The 20,735-nt window shown below is 43.0% G+C and overlaps 2 protein-coding genes across 6 annotated transcripts in view; one reads left to right on the top strand and one right to left on the bottom strand.

The window, feature by feature from the left end:
* The window catches only part of RSPH10B (radial spoke head 10 homolog B), a 40,271-nt gene that overhangs the window by 5,158 nt on the left and 14,378 nt on the right, over positions 1-20,735 (top strand). For 4 of the 5 annotated variants that reach the window (XR_004345630.1, XM_032603927.1, XM_032603929.1 and 1 more), the window contains exons 3-13: positions 2,406-2,474; positions 4,316-4,489; positions 5,881-5,966; positions 6,672-6,792; positions 13,564-13,740; positions 14,899-15,058; positions 15,284-15,405; positions 16,022-16,211; positions 17,562-17,676; positions 18,638-18,717; positions 18,817-18,965. Coding sequence is in view for 4 of the 5 variants with exons in the window: in XM_032603927.1 (XP_032459818.1) it covers positions 2,406-2,474; positions 4,316-4,489; positions 5,881-5,966; positions 6,672-6,792; positions 13,564-13,740; positions 14,899-15,058; positions 15,284-15,405; positions 16,022-16,211; positions 17,562-17,676; positions 18,638-18,717; positions 18,817-18,965 (1,443 nt within the window). In the remaining variant the exon portion in view is untranslated. The remainder of the gene's footprint in view (positions 1-2,405; positions 2,475-4,315; positions 4,490-5,880; positions 5,967-6,671; positions 6,793-13,563; positions 13,741-14,898; positions 15,059-15,283; positions 15,406-16,021; positions 16,212-17,561; positions 17,677-18,637; positions 18,718-18,816; positions 18,966-20,735) is intronic. The other variant, XM_032603928.1, reaches the window with a different exon arrangement.
* LOC116739564 (peroxiredoxin-1-like) lies at positions 8,864-9,780 on the bottom strand. Its single transcript, XM_032603965.1, has one exon. It carries the CDS (start codon positions 9,745-9,747, stop codon positions 9,148-9,150), a length of 600 nt encoding a protein of 199 aa, XP_032459856.1. The 5' UTR covers positions 9,748-9,780; the 3' UTR covers positions 8,864-9,147.

Raw genomic sequence — 20,735 nt, 5'->3', positions numbered from 1 at the left:
GAATGGATGGATCAGTGTTTTTACATGGGCGTATTCATGTTGCAGATAACACCTTGAATCTTTTTTCAGTTATGAATACATTGCTGTATTAATGTATGGTTTCCATAGCTTAAAAGTTTGTTTGTGGTAAAATGTACATTAAACTTACCATTTTTAAGTGTTAGTATCAGTGGCATTAAGTACATTTACATTGTTGAACAACCATCACCACCGTCATCTCCAGAACTTTTTCATCATGCCAAACTGAAACCCTGTTCCCATTAAGCACTAAATTCCCATTCCCTCTTCCATAATTATTTAAAATACTGCACAGTGCTCTAATTTACCATTCAGAACTATGCCATAATTATTAGATACTTCTGGGGTGTTTTCATTTTTTGTCTTTATCAATGATGCTACAGTGGCAGTAGTCATTCATCCGTTCGTTCAGATTATCCAGGAAACGTGTGCTTATTATAGAACAGATTTTTGTAGTTGAGGTCAAAAGGCACAGGTTTCAGTATCCTGATTTTTCCCATTAACATAACATGTTCATTTTCCTGTGTTATAAAAACTCTTAAAAATGCCATTTATGGGAATTCCCTGGTGGTCCAGTGGTTAGGACTCTGCACTTTCACTGCTGAGGGCCTGGGTTCAGTCCCTGGTCGGGGAACTAAGATACCACAAGCCATGCAGCTGGCCAAAAACAAAAGAAAACAAAACAACCCCACGCCATTTATTATGTCATTAAATGTCATTAAAATGACTGTGCCTCTGGCCTCTGCCAGTTCTGGCCTTTGTAGTGTTTCTTTATCCTGATGAGAATCTTCCTTCACCACTGTGGTGCTTCTACAAGGCACCAGTGTGTATACCATTCAAAGATACCTAGTGCTTGACCACACGGGATAAACCCCTCCCGGGCTGCTGAGGATGTGATCACAGCTCCTGCTAACCCTGGGTGTCCTCAGGTATGCAGTCACCTGGTAGCTCAAGCCTGACCAGGCAGCCTTGCCCTTCCCACTAATGAGAGGCAAACACCCCTTTATTTCTGGAGGAGCCCCCTTCCTCGCTGCCAGCTACCTGCTTTGTAAACTTTGCATATTTTCCTTAGACTCAGATTCTTGCGATTGAAAGTCGTCATCAGTTGGACCTCCTTTAAACGGTGAAGGAGGCAGACCCAGTGGAACGACCCAGTAGCCCCACGACCCACAGGGGTCCGGCCTGCGTTGGTCACATGTTTAGATCGCAATTTCCTAAAGAGAAAGCTGGAAAACAAACATTTCACGAAACGCTTGCCCTTCCCGTGTAGATGAAGCGCGATCCCTTCTGTTCTATCAATACTCTGTTAAACAAAACAAAACTCTGCTTCTTGCGACCACGATTGAGTCCATAATCCAAACGAGAGCCTCAGCCTGCAGTTGGAAGCTCTCTGGCTGCCCCCAGTTTCCCTGAGCGCCAGCCCTGCCTGATGTGTGGCTAGGTTCACCTGGATGGATGATATAACGGACCTTCTCGCTAGTGAAGTTAAGGCAGTGGTTCTTAAAGCGTGTTCCCAGGGACCAGCAGCAGCACCTGGGAATTTGTGCAGAGTACAAATTCCTGGGCCCCAGCCCAGAGCTGGTGATGAATCAGAATCTCCAGCGTGCAGGGCGGGCCCAGTAATCTGTGCTTTCACCTCCCCCCACCCCGGTGGCTGTGAAGCACAGTCGAGTCTAGAACCACTGCGTCAGGGCACTGTTTACATAGCTTCTCGGTTCTCTCCAGTCATCAACCCCTGAGCTCACCACCTCCTCTAAAGAAGTGATTCCGAGGAAGGACTGGGTGTAATGTTATACGCGTTTTCTCTGATTGCATTGCGACATTCAGGTGTGTGAAGTTTTTAACAACCAGTTCCTATACGTTAACAATAGATACTCTAAATGAACGATATGAACAACTGTACATTATGTATACTTGTGTTTGTGTCAATACACACACACGCTCACACGTTCTGATAATTCCCAGTAAGGGAAAACAAAGTGTGACGTTGACAGATGTCATAATTTCTGATATCCAGATAATGGTTTTAATCTAGTCTAAACAATTTTCAAAAGACCCTTAAACTTTGAAATGCAAAGCCCAAAACATATGAGTTCTTTTGAACTCTAGAGTTTTCCAACAGCTTAATTAGGTGAGGAAGGCTGAATTTACAGCTCAGTCTAACAACTGTGCAACACTGCCTAGTGCCAGTTTTAGGGAACTGGGTTTTTTTGGACTCCTACTCAGATCCTTTTTAGAACAGGGTGGATGCCAGTGTGTTGCCAGCTCCCAGCTGAACGCTGGACAAGCGTATTTGTCGAACATGTTTCCATTTTAAAAGCTGAATCCCTGGGTGGCAGTTGTGTAAATCAAGATTGGGCCTAATGCTTTGTTGCTCTGTTTCAAAGGGTATGTTTTCAGAAGGACTCATGCATGGACGGGGGACTTACGTCTGGGCTGATGGATTGAAATATGAGGTAAAGCATATAGTATGTTATAGTTCTAAGTGAATTATGTGATTTAATGGTCAGGTTCCCACAATTAAACATACTAGTTTCATAAAAGTAACTCAGCACATGGGTTAAAAAAAAATCCATAGAACCAAAGAACAGAGGTGACAAGTTAGTTGTTACCGCAGGGGACCCTCTGTAAACTGTGTCCAGTTTCATTTGTATATTCTAGAGGTATTCTTCAGCCTCTCCCATATTTTTGCAAACACAAATAGTTTATTTTTTTTTAAAGATTTAATTTTATTTATTTTTGGCTGCGTTGGGTCTTCGTTGCTGCGCGTGGGCTTTCTCTAGTTGTGGCGAGCGGGGGCTACTCTTCGTTGCGGTATGCGGGCTTCTCATTGCGGTGGCTTCTCTTGTTGTGGAGCGTGGGCTCTAGGCATGCAGGCTTCAGTAGTTGCGGCATGTGGGCTCAGTAGTTGTAGCTCGCGGGCTCTAGAGCGCAGGCTCAGTAGCTGTGGTGCACGGGCTTAGTTGCTCCACGGCATGTGGGATCTTCCTGGACCAGGGCTCGAACCCATGTTCTCTGCACTGGCAGGCAGGTTCTTAACGCCTGTGCCACCAGGGGAGCCCTATAAATAGTTTGTTATACACTCTCTTCTGTACCTTTTTTCTCTAGAGACCAAACCATACCCACTCACTCAGATCTAGCTATCTCTACTGGCTGCTTGTGCTGCGTTTGGGCCTCACTTAACGGTCTTGCCGGGTTAGGGAATGTGTATTTTTAGACCGGTGCCTCTACAGTGCGTGTGGGCCTGAAACGCTGCCCTGAAAATCACAGTTGCAGAGCTGCTAACGCGATGGTGTTCATAAGTCGTAATGAAAGTATTTAAAGCAGGGGATATAAGGCTCACATGCAAACAACAGCCAGGTTAGGGAAAGAGGCACGTTTGGGCCAGGTGGGCAGCTAAGTGGACTGGGCAGTGGGAGATGAGGCTGGGGAAGAGCGAGGGGAGGGTCCACCTTCATTGTCACGGAGGGGAGAGAACAGCCGAGGTCCAGGGCGGCCAGAGGATTGTGTCCCAACTGCCATTTCAGGCCAATCTTTCCTGGGAAACTCCCCCCTCCCCCCTGCCCCCAAGCCCCGCCTCCTGGCCTGGACCTCTGGTTCATCAGCTCTGGAAGGTCAGGTGGGGCTCATTCTTGCAGACACAGAGCCACCCCCTTCACAGACACACAAACACCCAGTCAGGGGAGGGTTTATGGGCAGGATTCTGGCTCTCACAGAAGCATCCTCTGGGAGGTTGGCTGGCCTCTTGGGACCTCTACTGGGACCTCGCCTCCAGGAGTTCATGTTCCTGGAAAAGATCCCGATGCCTCTGGGCTGAGGTGTGGGGGGCACCACATGCTGGCCGCTCATCCTGGGGCAGGACGTTGGCTGGTGTGTCTGCAGTATATTAGGGTTTCCACCAGTGATCCCTGAGCCTGGGTAATCATCAGCATGTCCTGGGGGTGACACTGGACCCCAGTGAATTAGCCGCCTCCGAGGCGGGTTCCGGAATCCAAAATTCTCAAGGCCAGGCTTGGAAGCCACCACTGTACCACGTCACCTGCTGGCTTCTTCGATCTTAGTCTGCACACAGCTTTCCCGATAGCTCATTCCGCCCGGGCTTCTGTCCGGGGGAGGGACCAGGTGTGGGAGGATGGGATGTGTAGAGACAGGAGGAGGGGGGTGGGAGCTGGAGGGGGTATTCAGCCGTTTCCAAGGGAGGAGAGACCGGCGTGGTGTCCGCATCTCCAGCAGCCCACAAGACGAGGGATCGCTCCACTGCCTTCTTTCTGCCACGCTGATGACCATTTTGCCCTAGGGGGACTTTGTGAAAAACATCCCCATGAACCACGGCGTCTACACGTGGCCGGATGGCAGCACCTACGAAGGAGAAGTGGTCAACGGCATAAGACACGGATTCGGCATGTTCAAGTCCAGCACGCAGCCCGTGTCCTACATCGGCCACTGGTGCCACGGCAAGAGACACGGCAAGGTGGGTGAGGCAGCCGCGCGACCCCCGGCTATGAATGGGATGTGCAAACACAGAGAGCAGGAGGTGGGGGGGCTGTGAAGGGTATATTCACTTTTTTTTTTAATGAGGTGAAATTCACATCACGTGAAATTAACCATTTTACGGTGAACAATTAATTCAGGGGCATTTAGTACATTCAGAGTATGGTGCCACCAGCACCTCTATCTAGTCCCCAGACATTCTCATCATCCCCAAATAAAACCCCATACCCATTAGGCAGTTACTCCCCACCTCCCCAGCCCTGGGCAACCACTCTAGGGGTTTACCTATTCTGAATATTTTGTATAAATGGAATCAGACAATATGTGACCTTTTGTGTCTGGCTTCTTTCACTGGTTCTTTTGGGTATATACCTAGGGGTGGAATTGCTGGGTCCTATGGTAACTTGATGTTTAGCATTTTGAAGGACCACCAAACTGTTTTCCGTGGTGGCTAAACCAGTTTACACTCTCACCAGCAATGTAAGTTATAGGTACTTTGAAGCGAGGTTGCTGTTTTTGGTACTATTGTCTCACTTTTATATAGGATGATAAAATACTGTAGCACTGTTTTTAGAAAATGTCAAAAGAAAAAGAAAGTCTGTCTTCATAATTATCACCTTACTCAGATTTAGGCCGTTCCCTCGTGTTCTGCATTCTGTTTTTCTGTTTTTTAGCTCAAAGCAGGTCAGTTCAGATATTTGGGGGAGTTGGGGATGGTGACTTCTAGATGGAGGCACCAGGATGGCTGCAAGAAGGAACAAGTTAGCGTGAGAACGAGGAAGACGATGGAAAAACCACACACACACAGAAATAAACCAGGGAACAAACAAGCAATTTCAGGCCATTTAGCGTAGATCCAAATGCTTTGCACAGTGGCTACTCCCGCTCCCTTAAAGGAATCATCAAAGAAAAATTATGCCGTGTTCACTTATGCTCGGAGGCAGTCAAGTAAGATGTCAAAAGGGATAAAACAAACTGGTTTTGGTACATAAAAGAGAGTGAGCTTCAGTTATAAGGAAGGTACTACTCTTCACTCTAGGAGACAACAAAGTAGGATTTCTTTAGGTACTTATTTGACAAATAATTACTGAATATGCTGAGGGTAATGGATGTAGTCGTTTCATCCCGTATGTGACACTTTGCTATTCAGGGGTAACTGATTTGTGATCTCATTCTCACTTGGTGGGCACTTTACAGTATTCTTAATCACAAAGCAGAAACATAACACGGGTTATATGTCTTACCTAAGGATGACATTTTCTGCATCATTTAGACTCCTTAAAATCATACATTTTAATCTTTACCTTTAAAAAAGCATTTGTTTTATAAGGCTTGATGATTTTATTTAAAAAATGATATTCTTTGTTCTAGGGCTCCATTTATTACAATCAAGAGGGCACCTCTTGGTACGAGGGAGACTGGGTGAACAACGTCAAAAAGGGCTGGGGGATAAGGTGGTAGGTATCCACCGCCACCCGCCCCCCATGTTTGGGGTGTTGGCGAAAAGCGTTCTTGGGCCCAAATAACTTTCACATAGGCTATTTAAAGATAAGGTGCAGAACTTACAGAGAACACGTTTTCTACATAAGCAGGGTGGAATATTTAAATTAACCCCAATATAATCTCAACAGGGATGAAGTATTCTTCGGAAAATTTAGAAAAACACCATATTAAATATGATGGCTAATCATACTGTTTCACTTTATTATACATAGAAACTGCCTCCCTTTGTTTTCTGTATTAATCATGGGTCTCCATTGTTAGTTTCATATTTTCTGAGGGATACTGACATATCGACTTGATTTTAGATCGAGCTGATGGAGCCAAATATTTTAAGGATTAAAATACTTGGGGGCAAAATATTAACCAATCATAATACTATAGGGAGTTACTTAGAAAGATTAAAAACACTAATCTTACCCACTGTCACCTTATTAAGTAATCAGAAGTTTTTACAAAGTAATTTATTCTGTCCACCCCCCCCACCCACCCAGATGATTGTTTTTATGGAACACATGCCTATTCATTGATTTTAAATACAGGGAAGATTGTATGGGCACAAGGATTGGGTTTCTTCAGAGGTATTTAGGGAGAAAGTTTAAGAAAGTCTTAGAGGTAAATGTTGTACATGAGATAACTGATTGTTGTTTTGTTTGTCCTAGTTACAAATCTGGAAATATATATGAAGGTCAGTGGGAGAACAATGTGCGGCATGGGGAAGGCAGGATGAGGTGGCTGACAACTAACGAAGAGTACACGGGTCAGTGGGAGCAGGGGGCCCAGGTACTGTGCTAGCTGCTTTGAGCGGAATACACCCAGAGGTGGGGGCTCTGCTGATCCTCAGCCCAGGAATTATTTGGTGTAGGGTATTGCACGGTAATCTGAAATTCAAGCTGTGTTAAATTTAGAAACTCACAAACTCACATTATGATTACTTGTCTAAATCAGCCTTTTTATTATTTTTATTTTATTTTATTTTATTTTTTTCGGTACACGGGCCTCTCACTGTTGTGGCCTCTCCCGCCGCGGAGCACAGGCTCGGGACGCGCAGGCTCAGCGGCCATGGCTCACGGGCCCAGCCGCTCCGCAGCACGTGGGATCTTCCCGGGCCGGGGCGCGAACCCGTGTCCCCTGCATCGGCAGGCGGACTCTCAACCACTGCGCCACCAGGGAAGCCCTAAATCAGCCTTTTTAAAAAATATATATTTTGTTGACATATAGTTGATTTACACTGTTGTGTTAATTTCTGCTCTACAGCAAAGTGATGCAGTTATACATGTATATATGTTCTTTTTCATATTCTTTTCCATATGGTTTCTCACAGGATATTGAATATAGTTCCCCGTGCCTTACAGTAGGATCTGGTTGTTTATCCATTCTGTATATAATAGTTCGCATCTGCTCATCCCAAACTCCCCATCCATCCCTCTCCGCCCTCCCCTCCGCCTTGGCAACCATAAGTCTGTTCTCTATGTCTGTGAGTCTGTTTTTGTTTTGTAGATACATTCACTTGTGTCGTATTTTAGGTTCCACATACAAGTGATATCATAGGGTGTCTTTCTCTTTCTGACTTACTTCACTTAGTATGATAATCTCCAGATCTATCCATGTTGCTGCAAATGGCATTATTTCATTCATTTTTATGGCTAAATTGACCTTTTTTTTTTTAAGTGCTGTTTTATTAGTATTTAGTTTTCTCTAGAGGTCTCACACACAAGCGAGGTTCTTCCATTGGCAAATTCATAAGTCACATGACTCTTGGGAGGACTGAGACTATTATTTACATTTTACTTATTTATTTTTTTGGACTTATTTGGCTAGACAAGATTTTACTGGGTACAAGGTGATCATTTTTGATAAAGAATTACAGTAGAGATCTTAAATGAAGATAACAAGGCTCAAATTTGAAGTTTGGTCAAAAGACCAAAGCAGATCCAGACTTGCCAGCTGCCTTGGAATCTGGGATTATTACCTGTTCCCATTTCTCTGCAGTGCTTCAAGATGCTACTTGTGACAGGGCTTAAGAAGCAACTGTCCCCTAAATAACGGTGCCTGCCTCAGAGGGTTCTTATGGAGACTGAATAAATACGAAATAGTGCCCGGCATATAATAAGCTATTATTGAAGGCCCCGGGAATCCCATACCACCGCTCGTAGTTCTGGCTTGTCTGAATACTGGAGGGGTAGGTAGGCTGGGGTAGCTGTGTCTGGAAGGTGTCTAGAAGGGTACCACATGATATACAGAAGGATTCTCAGTCCTGAATCTGCCCTAGCCTCAAGAGCCCAGGAGGAATCCACCTTTGCCCCACTGACAACCCTCCCTCAGGACATGATATGAGGATAGGAACTACCCTTAAATCAAGGATAGAAACCCAGGGAAGCCAAGAGGTGCTCAGCACCGTGCTTTTGACACAGACAGCCTCCCCTACGAACACCAGCGCTGTGTTCGTCTCCCCCTCCTCCTTTTAGTTCCAAAGGCACTGAAGCCTCTTAACTCTGATCTTTTTACAGAACCAGTACCAGGCATTTCTCAGAAGAGGCCAAGCTTCAGGTTTTCATACAGCCCTCCCAGTACTGTAAAAGTAAATGCCAGTAATCTCACTGGGCTCTTAACTTGCAACCCAGCCTATAGCGTAAATTGCAGTGCCTTGGCCAGTACTGTAGTAGGCCTTGCTCTTCTCCAGATGCGGTGCAATGAAACACCTTGCTTCAAGGTCCATTCCCTGTATCTACTTGCATTTCCCCTCAATATAATTTCCTGATTCTGAGGCACTCTCACACCTTATTTTCCCCTAAAGAGGGAAAGCAAAAAGTAAATTCCTCTTACACTCAAAGGCTAATGTCCACCTAAAATGAAGAATCAAAAAGGTCTCAGCTCAAGTTTAATAAAGCTACAAAAGACCAAAAGTGATATCCTACTACTATACACATCAGTTTGCCTGCCTCATAATATAGCTCAGGCCGTTCCCTCCAGAGGAAGAAAGGCTGGCCTCCCCAAGCCCTGCAGGAAGGGCCTGTCCTGTCCCACACCACATCTGGGCTGAGTGTAAAGTCTTGTGTTTTAAGCATGACAGTAGTACAAAAGAGGTTTTGTTCTCATGGCCACCTACTGCAGCCTGGCCCTAAAATGGCCCAGCGCTCACTTCTGCTTAGAGAAATATTCTTTGCTCTTCTGCACATCAGGCTCGATGGTATCACTGCCAGGCTTCCAGCCAGCTGCGCACACTTCCCCATGTTTGTCAGTAAACTGGAAGGCCTGAACTAGTCTCAGTGTCTCCTCCACAGAACGGCCGACAGGAAGGTCATTTATGGTGATCTGTCGAAGGATACCTTTATCATCAATAATAAAAAGACCCCTGAATGAGATGCCTTCATTGGCCTTTAAGACCCCATAGTCCTGAGCAATGGTGCGCTTGGGGTCTGATATCAAGGGAATGTTCATGGGTCCCAGTCCTCCTTGTTTCTTGGGTGTGATGATCCATGACAGGAGACAGAGGTGAGAACCCACAGAAGCACCAATCACTTGGCATTTGAGTTTCTTAAATTCTTCTGCCCTATCACTGAAAGCAGTGATCTCCGTGGGGCACACAAAGGTGAAGTCAAGAGGGTAAAAGAAGAACACAATATATTTTCCTTTGTAGTCAGATAGGCTGATATCTTTGAACTGACCATCTGGCATTACAGCAGTTGCTTTGAAGTGGGGGGCATGGGGCCCAACTTTGGCATTTCCTGAAGACATATTGCAATCAGCACTTCTCACAAACCACAAAGGACAGTCAGGAAGCACACACACTATTTACATTTTACAAGCTATGTATTGGGCTTCCCTGGTGGCGCAGTGGTTAGGAATCCACCTGCTAGTGCAGGGGACACAGGTTCGAGCCCTGGTCCAGGAAGATCCCACATGCCGCGGAGCAACTAAACCCGTGTGCCACAACTACAGAGCCTGCGAGCCACAACTACTGAAGCCCGCGTGCCTAGAGCTGTGCTCTGCAACGAGAAGCCACCGCAATGAGAAGCCTGCGCACCACAAGGAAGAGTAGCCCCTGCTCACCGCAACTAGAGAAAGCCTGCGCACAGCAATGAGGACTCAGCACAGCCAAAAATAAATAAATAAAATAAATAAATAAATAAATAGCTATGTGTTTCCTGCACAGGAAAGGAAAGCTTTCTATGGTTAATTTTATATATATAGTTTATATAGCTAGGATTTTCTGATGACATCTTATATATTAACTTACTAATCGGGGACGTTGCTAAACTCATATAATCGTTCTAGTCGCTTTTTTGTAGACTCTTTAGGACTTTTTTTTTTTTTTTTAAAAACACAACTAGTTTTTTTTTCCGTTTTATTTTTTTTGGTTTTTTTTTTTTTTTTTTTTTTTTTTAGTTTATGCGGGGCATGTGGGATCTTCCCGGACCGGGGCACGAACCCGTGTCCCCTGCATCGGCAGGCGGACTCTCAACCACTGCGCCACCAGGGAAGCCCTAGCTGTAGGTTTTTTGTAGCTACCCTTTATCAGGTTGAGGAAGCACTTTTTTTTTTAATCAATTAATTTATTTTTTGGCTGTGTTGGGTCTTCGTTTCTGTGAGAGGGCTTTCTCTAGTTGTGGCAAGCGCGGGCCACTCTTCATCGCGGTGCGCAGGCCTTTCACTATCGCGGCGTCTCTTGTTGTGGAGCACAGGCTCCAGACGCGCAGGCTCAGTAGCTGTAGCTCACGGGCCCAGTTGCTCCGTGGCATGTGGGATCTTCCCGGACCAGGGCTCGAACCCGTGTCCCCTGCATTGGTAGGCAGATTCTCAACCACTGCGCCACCAGGGAAGCCCCGAGGGAGCACTTTTTAATTAATTTGCTTAACAGTTTTCATCATGAATAGATGTTGAATGTTGTCTAGGGCTTTTTCTGCCTCCAGTCCGATGATCGTGTGGTTTTTCTCCTCTGGTCTATTGATTGGTTGAGTTAGATTAATTGATTTTCAAATGTTGAGCCAACCTTGCATTCCTGGGACAAACCCAACTTGGTCATGATGATATTATCCTTTTTATATCTTGCTGGGTTTAATTTCCTAATATTTTGTTGAGAATTTTTGTGTCCACGTTCATGAGGAATATTGATCTGTAGTATTATTTCCTTATAACATCTTGTCAGCTGGTAGTAATCAGGGTAATGTCAGCTTCATCAAATGAATTGGGAAGTGTTCTCTTCAATTTTTTGGAAGTTTGTAGCGTTGGCATTCTCTCTTCCTTAGCCATATAGTTGAATATGCCAGTGAAGCCTTCTGGGCCTGGAGTTGTCTGTGGGATGATTAAATTAACTACATATTAACTATAAAATCAATTTCTTTAGTAAATAATGTGCTATTCAGGTTATCTATTCTTAAGTAAGCTGTGGAAGTTTGTATTATACTGAAGGAGTTTGCTTGCTTCATAGAAATTGTTAATGTTATGGGCACAAGGTTGTTTATAACATTACCTTATTCTTTTAATATATATAGGATCTATAGTGATGGTCCCTCTTTCTTCTAATATTAGTAATTTGTGCTTTCTCTCTCCTTCATCAGTCTTGCTACAGATGTATCAATTTCATTAAAATGATCAAAGAGCCAGTTTTAGTTTTGTTTTCTTTGATGTTTTTCAAAATAACTGAAATCTATTCTTGTTATTACCTCCTTTCTGCATGCTTTGGGTTTAATTTGCTCTTTTCCTAGAGTTGTATGGATGCTTTATTGATTTGAGACATTTCTTTTTTCCTAATATAAACATTTAATACAATTTTTCCTCTTAGCACTGCTTTATCTGTATCCCACTTATTTTGATATATCATGTTTTTTAAGTTTTGTTCAGTTCAAAATATTTTCTAATTTCCCCATGACTTCCTCTTTGGCCTATAAGTTATTTTGAATTATGTTGTTTAATTTTCAGATATTTGGGTATTTTCCCAGATACGTCTCTGTTGGTTTTTGTGTATGTTTAATTCCACTGTGGTCAGAGAACATACTGTCTATAATTGCATTTCTTTTCAGTACGTTGAGGTTTATTTTGGTCTATCTTGGTGAACTGTTATGTGTATTCCTGACTTTGTTGAGTGGAGTTTTCTATAGATGTCAGTTAGATCAAGTTGGTTGATAGTGTTGTTCAGATCTTCTATATCATTACTCATTTTCTGTCAACTTTTTCTATCCATTTCTGAGACAAGCGTGTTTAAGTATCCAAGTGTAGTTGTGGATTTGTCTGTTTCTCCTTTCAGATCTATCCATTTTTGCTTCGTATATTTTGACAGTTTGTTGTTATGTGTATACACATTTAGGATTGTTATGTGTTCCTGGTGAGTTGACCCTTTTTATAATTTTATAATGTCATTCTTGAACCCTGGTGATTTTTATTTCTCTGAGCTCTACTTTTTCTGATATGAATATGGCCACTCCAACTTTGTTTTCTTCTTTTTAATTTTAATGGTGGTAAAATATACATATAACTTACCATCTTAACCATTTTTAAGTGTATATAGTTCATTGTTAAGTACATTCACACTGTGTTTACCCGTCACCGCCATCCATCCACAGAATTCTTTTCACCTTGCAAAACTGAGACTCTGTACCTAGTAAACAATAACTCCCCACTTCCCCCTGCGCCCAGCCCCTGGCACCCACCATTCTGCTGTCTGTCTCTGTGAATGTGACTAAGTAAAATCATATAGTATTTGTCCTTTCGTGAATAGCCTATTTCACTTAGTGTACTGTCTTCAAGGTTCATCCATGCTGTAAGCATGTGTCAGAATTTCCGTCCTTTTTGAGGCTGAATCATATTCCGTTGTATGGATGGACCACATTTTGTTTATTCATTCCTCAACAGACACTTGGGTTGCTTCCACCTTTCGGCTGTTGCACCTGTTGCTATGAACATGAGTGTACACATTGTTTGTTCGATTCCCTGCTTTCATTTCTCTTCAGTATATACCCAGAATTTACAGAATGGTATACATATCCAAGCTGTGTAAGCTTGGATAACAGTGAATAAAGTCAGATAGGGTTTAAAAAAAAAAAAAAAGAATGGTGTATATATAGAAACATTCCATTGTTGAAAAAATTGTGTATGTCTTTATATATGTATATAATATGTTGATTAAGTATGATTGTATGTGCCTGGGGAAAAGAGAGATGAATTTCAAACCCAACTAGTAGTTTACCTCTGGAATGTGGGATTGAGGAGGGAATATTTTTATCAATCTGTATGTTAAAAATAATTAAAATTTAAAATAATATTAAGCCAGGCACTTAATATACACTATTTTCAGTTATTACATCCAACCTGTGGTAGGTGTTATTTCCCTTTATAGATGAGACCCAGAGGGCTTATCTAATTAGCCTTATGTCAGAGGGCTGGTTTGTAAATAACTGAGCTGAGGCTGAACCCAAGTTTGTGAGACTCCATCACGCATGCTCCTTGCCCCTTCAAATGAGTCCCTGTATTTGATTCATACCTAATTTTTAATGGATTTGGGTAAAAAGAGGAAACATTTTGAGCACTTCTCATGGAAATTTGCTTTCTTTTCAGAATGGTTTTGGCACACACACATGGTTCCTAAAGAGAATCCCCTACTCCCAGTATCCTTTGAGAAATGAATATGTAGGAGAGTTTGTGAATGGATACCGTCATGGCCATGGAAAGTTCTACTATGCCAGTGGAGCCATGTATGAGGGAGAATGGGTTGCCAATAAAAAACATGGCATGGTGAGTACAGACCTGTGAAGATTACATTTTAAAGATTATGTAAAAGCATGTCATTCTCTGTCTAGTAAAGTGCATTATCCATTTTGCATAGGATAACTTACTGTTTTGTTAAGATGATTACATAACTTTTAAAATAACTTCTAACATATCAATTTCCTTTGTATTTAGAGGTTATTTAATTAGTCTGGTGTGTGTGTGTGTATGTTAGGGTGGTTTTGGTTGCAAGTAACAGAAAATCTAGCTTAATCTTCCATAAATGATAAAGAATAATGTGGGATTCAGTGTTGGTTTGATTCAGCAGCTCCATGACGTCGGGGTTTCTCCTGCATCCATCCATGTCTCCTACCATGTCAGCTTCACAGTTATGCTTCCCTCCCTTATGACTGCAAGATGGCTGCTGTGGTTCCAGGCTTCACGTCTACATATCCCACCAAGTAGAAGGAGAGAAGAAACTCTTTTTGGAGAAGTTTTCCACAAACATCTTTAGCTTCACTGAGCTGAACTGGGGGTCATTTGCCCACCTTTTAGTCAGACCAACCACTGGCCTGGGTGTGATAAATACCAAGAGAGTCCCCATTCTGTGATAGGCACCTCTGCTGGTCAACAGCATATTTAATAAGCCACATTCTGTGACCTAGGGGTGCTTAAAGTTGGGGAGAGGTTGTGGGGCAGACACAGTGAGGGGAGAGAAGGGGGACTGGGGAGAGGAGAGAGGATCTACACGGTGACAAGAAACTCCAGGAGCCTGACTGTACGTGGACTAAGTGCAGATCTTAACAAGCAAACAGAAGCCTCCAAACCCCTGAAAAAGATATTGATGTACGTTTACCAATGGTTTCCTTTTTCTATAATTTTTTTAAAAATATTTATTTATTTATTTGGCTGCATTGGGTCCTCGTTGTGGCACACAGGCTCCAGGGCACGCGGGCTCAGTAGTTGGGACACACGGGCTCTCTAGTTGTGGCACGCAGGCTCTGGAGCGCTCAGGCTTAGTTGCCCCACAGCATGTGGGATCTTAGTTCCCCGACCAGGGATCGAACCCACGTCCCCTGCATTGGAAGGGGGATTCCTAACCACTGGACAACCAGGGAAGTTCCTACCAATGGTTTTCTAAAAACGCTTTTCCTAAGCTGCAAAAAGTTACTTTTCTCTCTGCAGGGCCGATTAACTTTTAAGAATGGGCGTGTGTATGATGGCCCATTTTCCAATGACCACATAGCAGAGTTTCCAAATCTTGAAGGTGAACTGATCAGCTACCTGGACACAACTCCAGAATCTGCCCTCAGGAACCAGTATTGCAGATCCTCCATCAGTGCCGGTAGGGAGCGTCCACCTGTCAGCTAAAGGCAAATTAATGTGTAACATTGCATCAAAAATACACCTAATATTTCAGAAAACACAAGTTTCCTGTGAGCAGCTGCTTTCTTATAGGTTTTTGAATACTCTTGTGTCACGCTTCTGCAGAAAATCATTTTGACTTGACATTGAAATATTTTAACATTGTTTTTCACATTTATCCTGTATATTTGTCCTCATCTACTAGAAATCATCAGAAAGCTTGATGGCAGTGAAAGTAATTCCATGTTAGGCTCGAGCATCGAGCTGGATCTCAGTTTGCTGCTGAAAATGTACCCGGAGAGAGACCAATCAGAAGAAAAGAAGCAGGTAAAAACCTTCTGTATTGTTATAAATTTATATTTTAGGCTAAAACATTAGCAGACTCTCCACAGTCCTGGGAAGATGCAGTTGATGACTGCTGTCATGTATTGAATGTCTTTTATTTTTTAAAGTTTTTAAAATTAATTATTTATTTTTGGCCATGCTGCGTGGCTTGTGACATCTCAGTTTCCCGACTAGGGATCAAACCCAGGGCCCCGGCCGTGGAAGTGTGGAGTCCTAACCGCTGGACCGCCAGAGAATTCCCTGGTTTGCTAATATTTTGTTGAAGATTTTTGTGTCTGTGTCCATGAGGGATATCGATCTGTAGACAAGAGAATTTTATCGCTGTCATTGAGACATGATGAAACAGGATAGGATTGGACAGAGCAGCATGAAAGTAATTCCACTGTCCAGATAACAGCATGTCTTTCTACTCTTACTCAGAAATTGCACGTTACTGACCTGGGGATGGGTGGGGAGAATATAACATTTATTGAGCTCTTACAGTGGTAAGAGGTAAATGCTATTGCACGTGTTACCTCGTTTAATTTAGAAAACAGGTTTTCTTTTACCTTTGTTCTTATCAGGTAAGATGAAGATACGTATGGCTTTCCCTTTTCAGGTAGAATATGCTGTCTTAAGAAATATTACAGAATTAAGAAGAATCTATAGCTTCTACAGCAGCCTAGGATGTGATCACTTTCTGGATAACACCTTTCTGATGACAAAGCTTCACTTCTGGAGGTTTCTGAAAGACTGCAAATTCCATCATCATAAAATAACCCTTGCCGATATGGACAGGGTGCTAAGTGGTGAGTATTCCAGATCCTTCGCATCTGGTTTAAAGAGCAGTATAACATCACAGCACCCTGACACCAGTTAGGAAATGTTAAGGGAGTGAGGAAGGCAGATGTGGGGAGAGGTGTTCCAGAAAGCAACACATGGTCGTGTTCCCAGGGTGCTTAAAACGTGACTGAGGAGAGGATCTCATGAAATAACAGCAACAGTCAAAGACGATCTCTAGCAGGGGCAGCAAAGTTGGCCTGTGGGCCAAATCCAGCCCAACTGCGTGTTCTTATAAATAGTTTTATTGGAACACAGCCATGCTCATTTGTTGTCATCTTGTCCGTGGCTTCTTTGCCCTGCACCAGCAGAGCTGAGTGGCTGTGACAGAGGCTGGCCCACAGAGCCTAAAATATTTACCATCTAGCCCTTTACAGAGAAGCCTGCCTATCCCTGAGAAAACAACAACAACCCGCCCCCTCTCAAAAAAAAAAAAGCCCCCAAACGGCCCAGTTGTCAGGTCACAAGCAGAGAGGATCAGGGAGGGCTTGGAATAGCCTAGAAAAGGCTTTAGAGGGCTTCCCTGGTGGCACAGAGGTTAAGAATTTGCCCGCCAATGCAGGGGACACGGGTTCGAGCTCTGGTCCTGGAAGATCCCACGTGCCGCGGAGCAACTAAGCCCGTGCGCCACAACTACTGAGCCTGCGCTCTAGAGCCCGCGAGCCACAACTACTGAGCCCGTGCGCCACAACCACTGAAGCCCGCACGCCTGGAGCCCGTGCTCTGCAACAAGAGAAGCCACCGCAATAAGAAGCCTGCGCACCGCAACTAGAGAAAGCCCGCGTGCAGCAACGAAGACCCAACGCAGCCAAAAATAAATACATAAATTTAAAAAAAAAAGAAAGAAAAGGCTTTAGATAATCTTGGGCTTGGGCTTGACTTCAAGTTGAAAAGTCCCTGCAGTACAATTAACAACCTGGAAGGCTTTATTCCTTTCAGCTGAATTGTGGCAGGCAGGCAGGCTCGAAGGCCTCAGATCACCTTCTTGATGTTAGAACTAATGCCTATTTACTTCAAATTTCAGTGTCTGAAACACACTTCAGACCCACTTAGAATTAGCAGCGTTAATCAGACTGTGGCTCAGACCACTTTGAAAAACACCAGGACAAGGTATCTTGTGATTTTCTTGTAAAGTGACCAGATGGAGCTCTTTCGTGTGGACCTTAATTTTTAGGTGGATGCTTATATGCTGTTCAGGGTAGTCTCTAGGAAAAAAATGTACTCCATTGTGTTCAAGTTCTTTGAGTTGTGTCCCAGGAGCAAATAAGATAGAACGTTCTAGAGACCACCAGGCATCCTCCCCAATTTTCTTGTTCTAGCCAATAAGGACATACCAGTTGAAGAAATTCATTCTCCATTTACAACAATACTTTTGAGAACATTTTTGAATTACCTCCTGCAGTTGGCTTACCACATCCATCACAAAGAATACCAGTAAGTACTCCTTCTGGACCCCATGATAGGATGAGGGCTGAGCTCACCGTTTGGATTGTTATGAGATTGTTCCTTTTTCTTCGATATTATTATTTTTCACACTCTTGAAATGAAGGATCAGAAACAAAAGTTTTCCACAAATATTAACCACAGAACCGCTAGAAACAGGATTAAATTTTGTAAACCCTTCCGACGTGGGTCATGTTTCAATTCTGCACATAGCCCTCAAGTTTTTATTCAGAAATAGTCACCACCAGCTCTTCCTTAGACCAGAATTTCCTATCTTTCTCAGAGCAAAATTGATATTGTATCTTTAAAAAAAAAAAACTATTTTGAAGTAATTGTTGATTTACAGAGTGTCGCCAACACAATTCTCGTAACACAGAGAATTCCTATATACCCTTCATCCAGCTTCCCCTAATTATTACATCTTACAGAACCATGGTACACTTATCAAAAGTAAGGAATTAACATTGCTACAACACCATTAACTAAATTACAGATTTTTAAAGGACTTCCTGAGTTTTTTCCCTTTTCTGTTTCAAGACCGAATCCAGGATCCCACCTTGTATTTATCACATCTCCTTAGTCCCCTACAGCTGTGATAGTTTGTCTTTTATGACCATGACACTTCGGAAGAATATTGGTCAGTTATTTTGTAAAATGCCCCTCAGTTTCAGTTTTCTGACTTTTTTCATCATCGCACTGAGGTTATGAGTTTGGGGGAAGAATACCATCCTACCAGGTAAATGACGTCGATCTGCCTCATTACTGGGGATGTTAACCTCGATCACGTGGTTAAGTGCTGTCAGCCAGGTTTCTCTACTGCACTTACTATTTTCCCCTTGCTGTACTCTACTTGTTAGAAGCCAGTTACTAAGCCCACCGCATACTCAAGGGGAGGGGAATTAAGTTCCACCTCCTGGAAGGAGCAGTGATTATGGTATCTTCTTAATCACAGAGACAGAAGCCCATCACTCTTTTTGTGTTTTACAAAACTGATGAATGAGAACATTCGCCCAAATGCCTGCCGTGTAAAAGGTAAATACAAAACCAATAGGATTATATTTACCATAATATTTTCCAAAATAGAGTTTTGTAATCATCTTTTGAATGTTCATTTTTCCATTACATCTTCAGGCAATTTATTCTGCGAGGCCCACCGGACACTCTATTCAATGAATTACGTGGATAAGTGCTGGGAGATCTACACTGTTTACTGCAGACCAAATGCAGCCCCTCCGCATGAGCTCACAATGGACATGAGACACTTCCTCTGGATGTTGAAGGTAACCACTCATGGCTGATACTGGCTTTATATTTATAGGTACTTTGATTTTAATTTAAGGAAGGCAAAATATTCTAGCTGTGATGTGCAAGGAACAAGGTGAAGGTCTGAGAGAAATTTTCGTAGCCATCAGCAGAGGAGAGTAACTCTAATGGCCTGTGAGAGTAGAGAGTAACTCTAATGGCCTGTGACAGAAGGAGCTTGTGCCCAATGGGCTTCCCAGCCAGGGGGGAGGGGTATGGTCAGCGGGGCCTCCAGCATCTTTACTGATGCAGACCTTTCCATTTAAAGGAAGGTGGGGGATGGATGTCACTTAAAAAAAACTACTGTTCATCAAAAAAGTGATTTAAGAAAATTATTAGTTTGAAAAATAGAATATCTAATTTATTACAATATTCTCATATTCTTGGTAGTTTTTCTTTCATGATATTTTAAATTTATACTTGTGGGTAGATAAAGGATAAAACTAAAAGGATTGACTACTAATAGGGGATAGAGTGATTTAAGAAAATTTAAGTGTCACATGTATACAAAAAACTGGTTTTACAAATTTAAATGTCATATATACGAAAAACTAGTATTGATAGGAAATAATTTTTTGAAGTACGTGGTTTTTTGGGATGGAATATTATACAGCTGTTTATTCACTTTCCCTCTTCTCTGTGGTCCCTTATTATTGATGAAATGAGGCCATTTGTCCCTGTAGACTGACTGGTCAGACTTCAGTTTTGATTGGCTGCATCCTCAGAGTTGATGACAGCTGTTCCTTTTCCCCTTTATTTCCATCAAAGTGGTCACTAGAATTAGAAGCTTGATTAGATTCAGGTTTTGTTTTTTTTTAAAATCTTTTAAATTATTATTATTACTTTTGGCTGTGCTGTGTCTTCACTGCTGCACGGCTTTCTCTAGTTGTGGCGAGCGGGGGCTACTCTTTGTGGTGGTGCACGGGCTTCTCATCGTGGTGGCTTCTCTTGTGGAGCACAGGCTCTAGGCACGTGGGCTCAGTAGTTGTGGCGCACGGGCTTAGTTGCTCCCTGGTATGTGGGATCTTCCCGGACCAGGGCTCAAACCTGTGTCCCCTGCATTGGCAGGTGGATTCTTAACCACTGCACCACCAGGGAAGTCCCTCAGGTTTTGTTTGTTTCCTGACGAAGCTGCAGGTGCTTCTGGCTAATTCCTGTTGTGTCACGTCAGGGATGCTCCCTTTTAGTGATGCTGAGATCAACCAGCGGGTCATATGGTGTCAGCAGAATCCTTCCATTTCAACGTTCCCCATAAACCTTTCACTAGTGGTTCGAGTAGCCCTGACAGTCATTGCTGACATCTGTTATTTCCTTAAGGGTCCCACAATAGTAATCTTCTATCATTCCATCTGCATTTCTTAGCTGTGAATCCGATATAAAGAACTTTACCTCATCAGCTCTTTGATGACTCTGAAATACACAGGAAAGGAAGGATAAGTGCTCAATTTTTCCCTTTACTAATTTTCAGAATGAGTTGATATCCTGGCAGTTCTTCAACAGTGACTAATGAGCTTTTGCAAACATCATTATAACTCCTGGGCTTACACATATTTGATGTGTTTCAATCCACTGCAGTCTTCCCCCCATCCCCCATGGTCAAATTGTCCCATATTTGGCCAGTAAGAATCTCTCCAACTTGCTACCTGCTACCTTGACTCCATGGATTAATGGTGTTCATCAGTTTTGTAAAAATTTCCACTATCACTTGTTTAATCATTGCTTCAGAACCGTTTTTTCACTCTGGGACT

This window comes from Phocoena sinus, chromosome 15 (assembly GCF_008692025.1).
Source record: "Phocoena sinus isolate mPhoSin1 chromosome 15, mPhoSin1.pri, whole genome shotgun sequence".
Lineage (NCBI taxonomy): Eukaryota > Metazoa > Chordata > Mammalia > Artiodactyla > Phocoenidae > Phocoena > Phocoena sinus.
Note: the sequence above shows the minus strand (reverse complement) of the source record. Positions and strands in the feature narration are given on the sequence as shown.

Excerpts from the sequence above, each read along its gene's own strand:
- LOC116739564 (XM_032603965.1), bottom strand. The coding sequence starts at position 9,747 with ATGTCTTCAGGAAATGCCAAAGTTGGGCCCCATGCCCCCCACTTCAAA.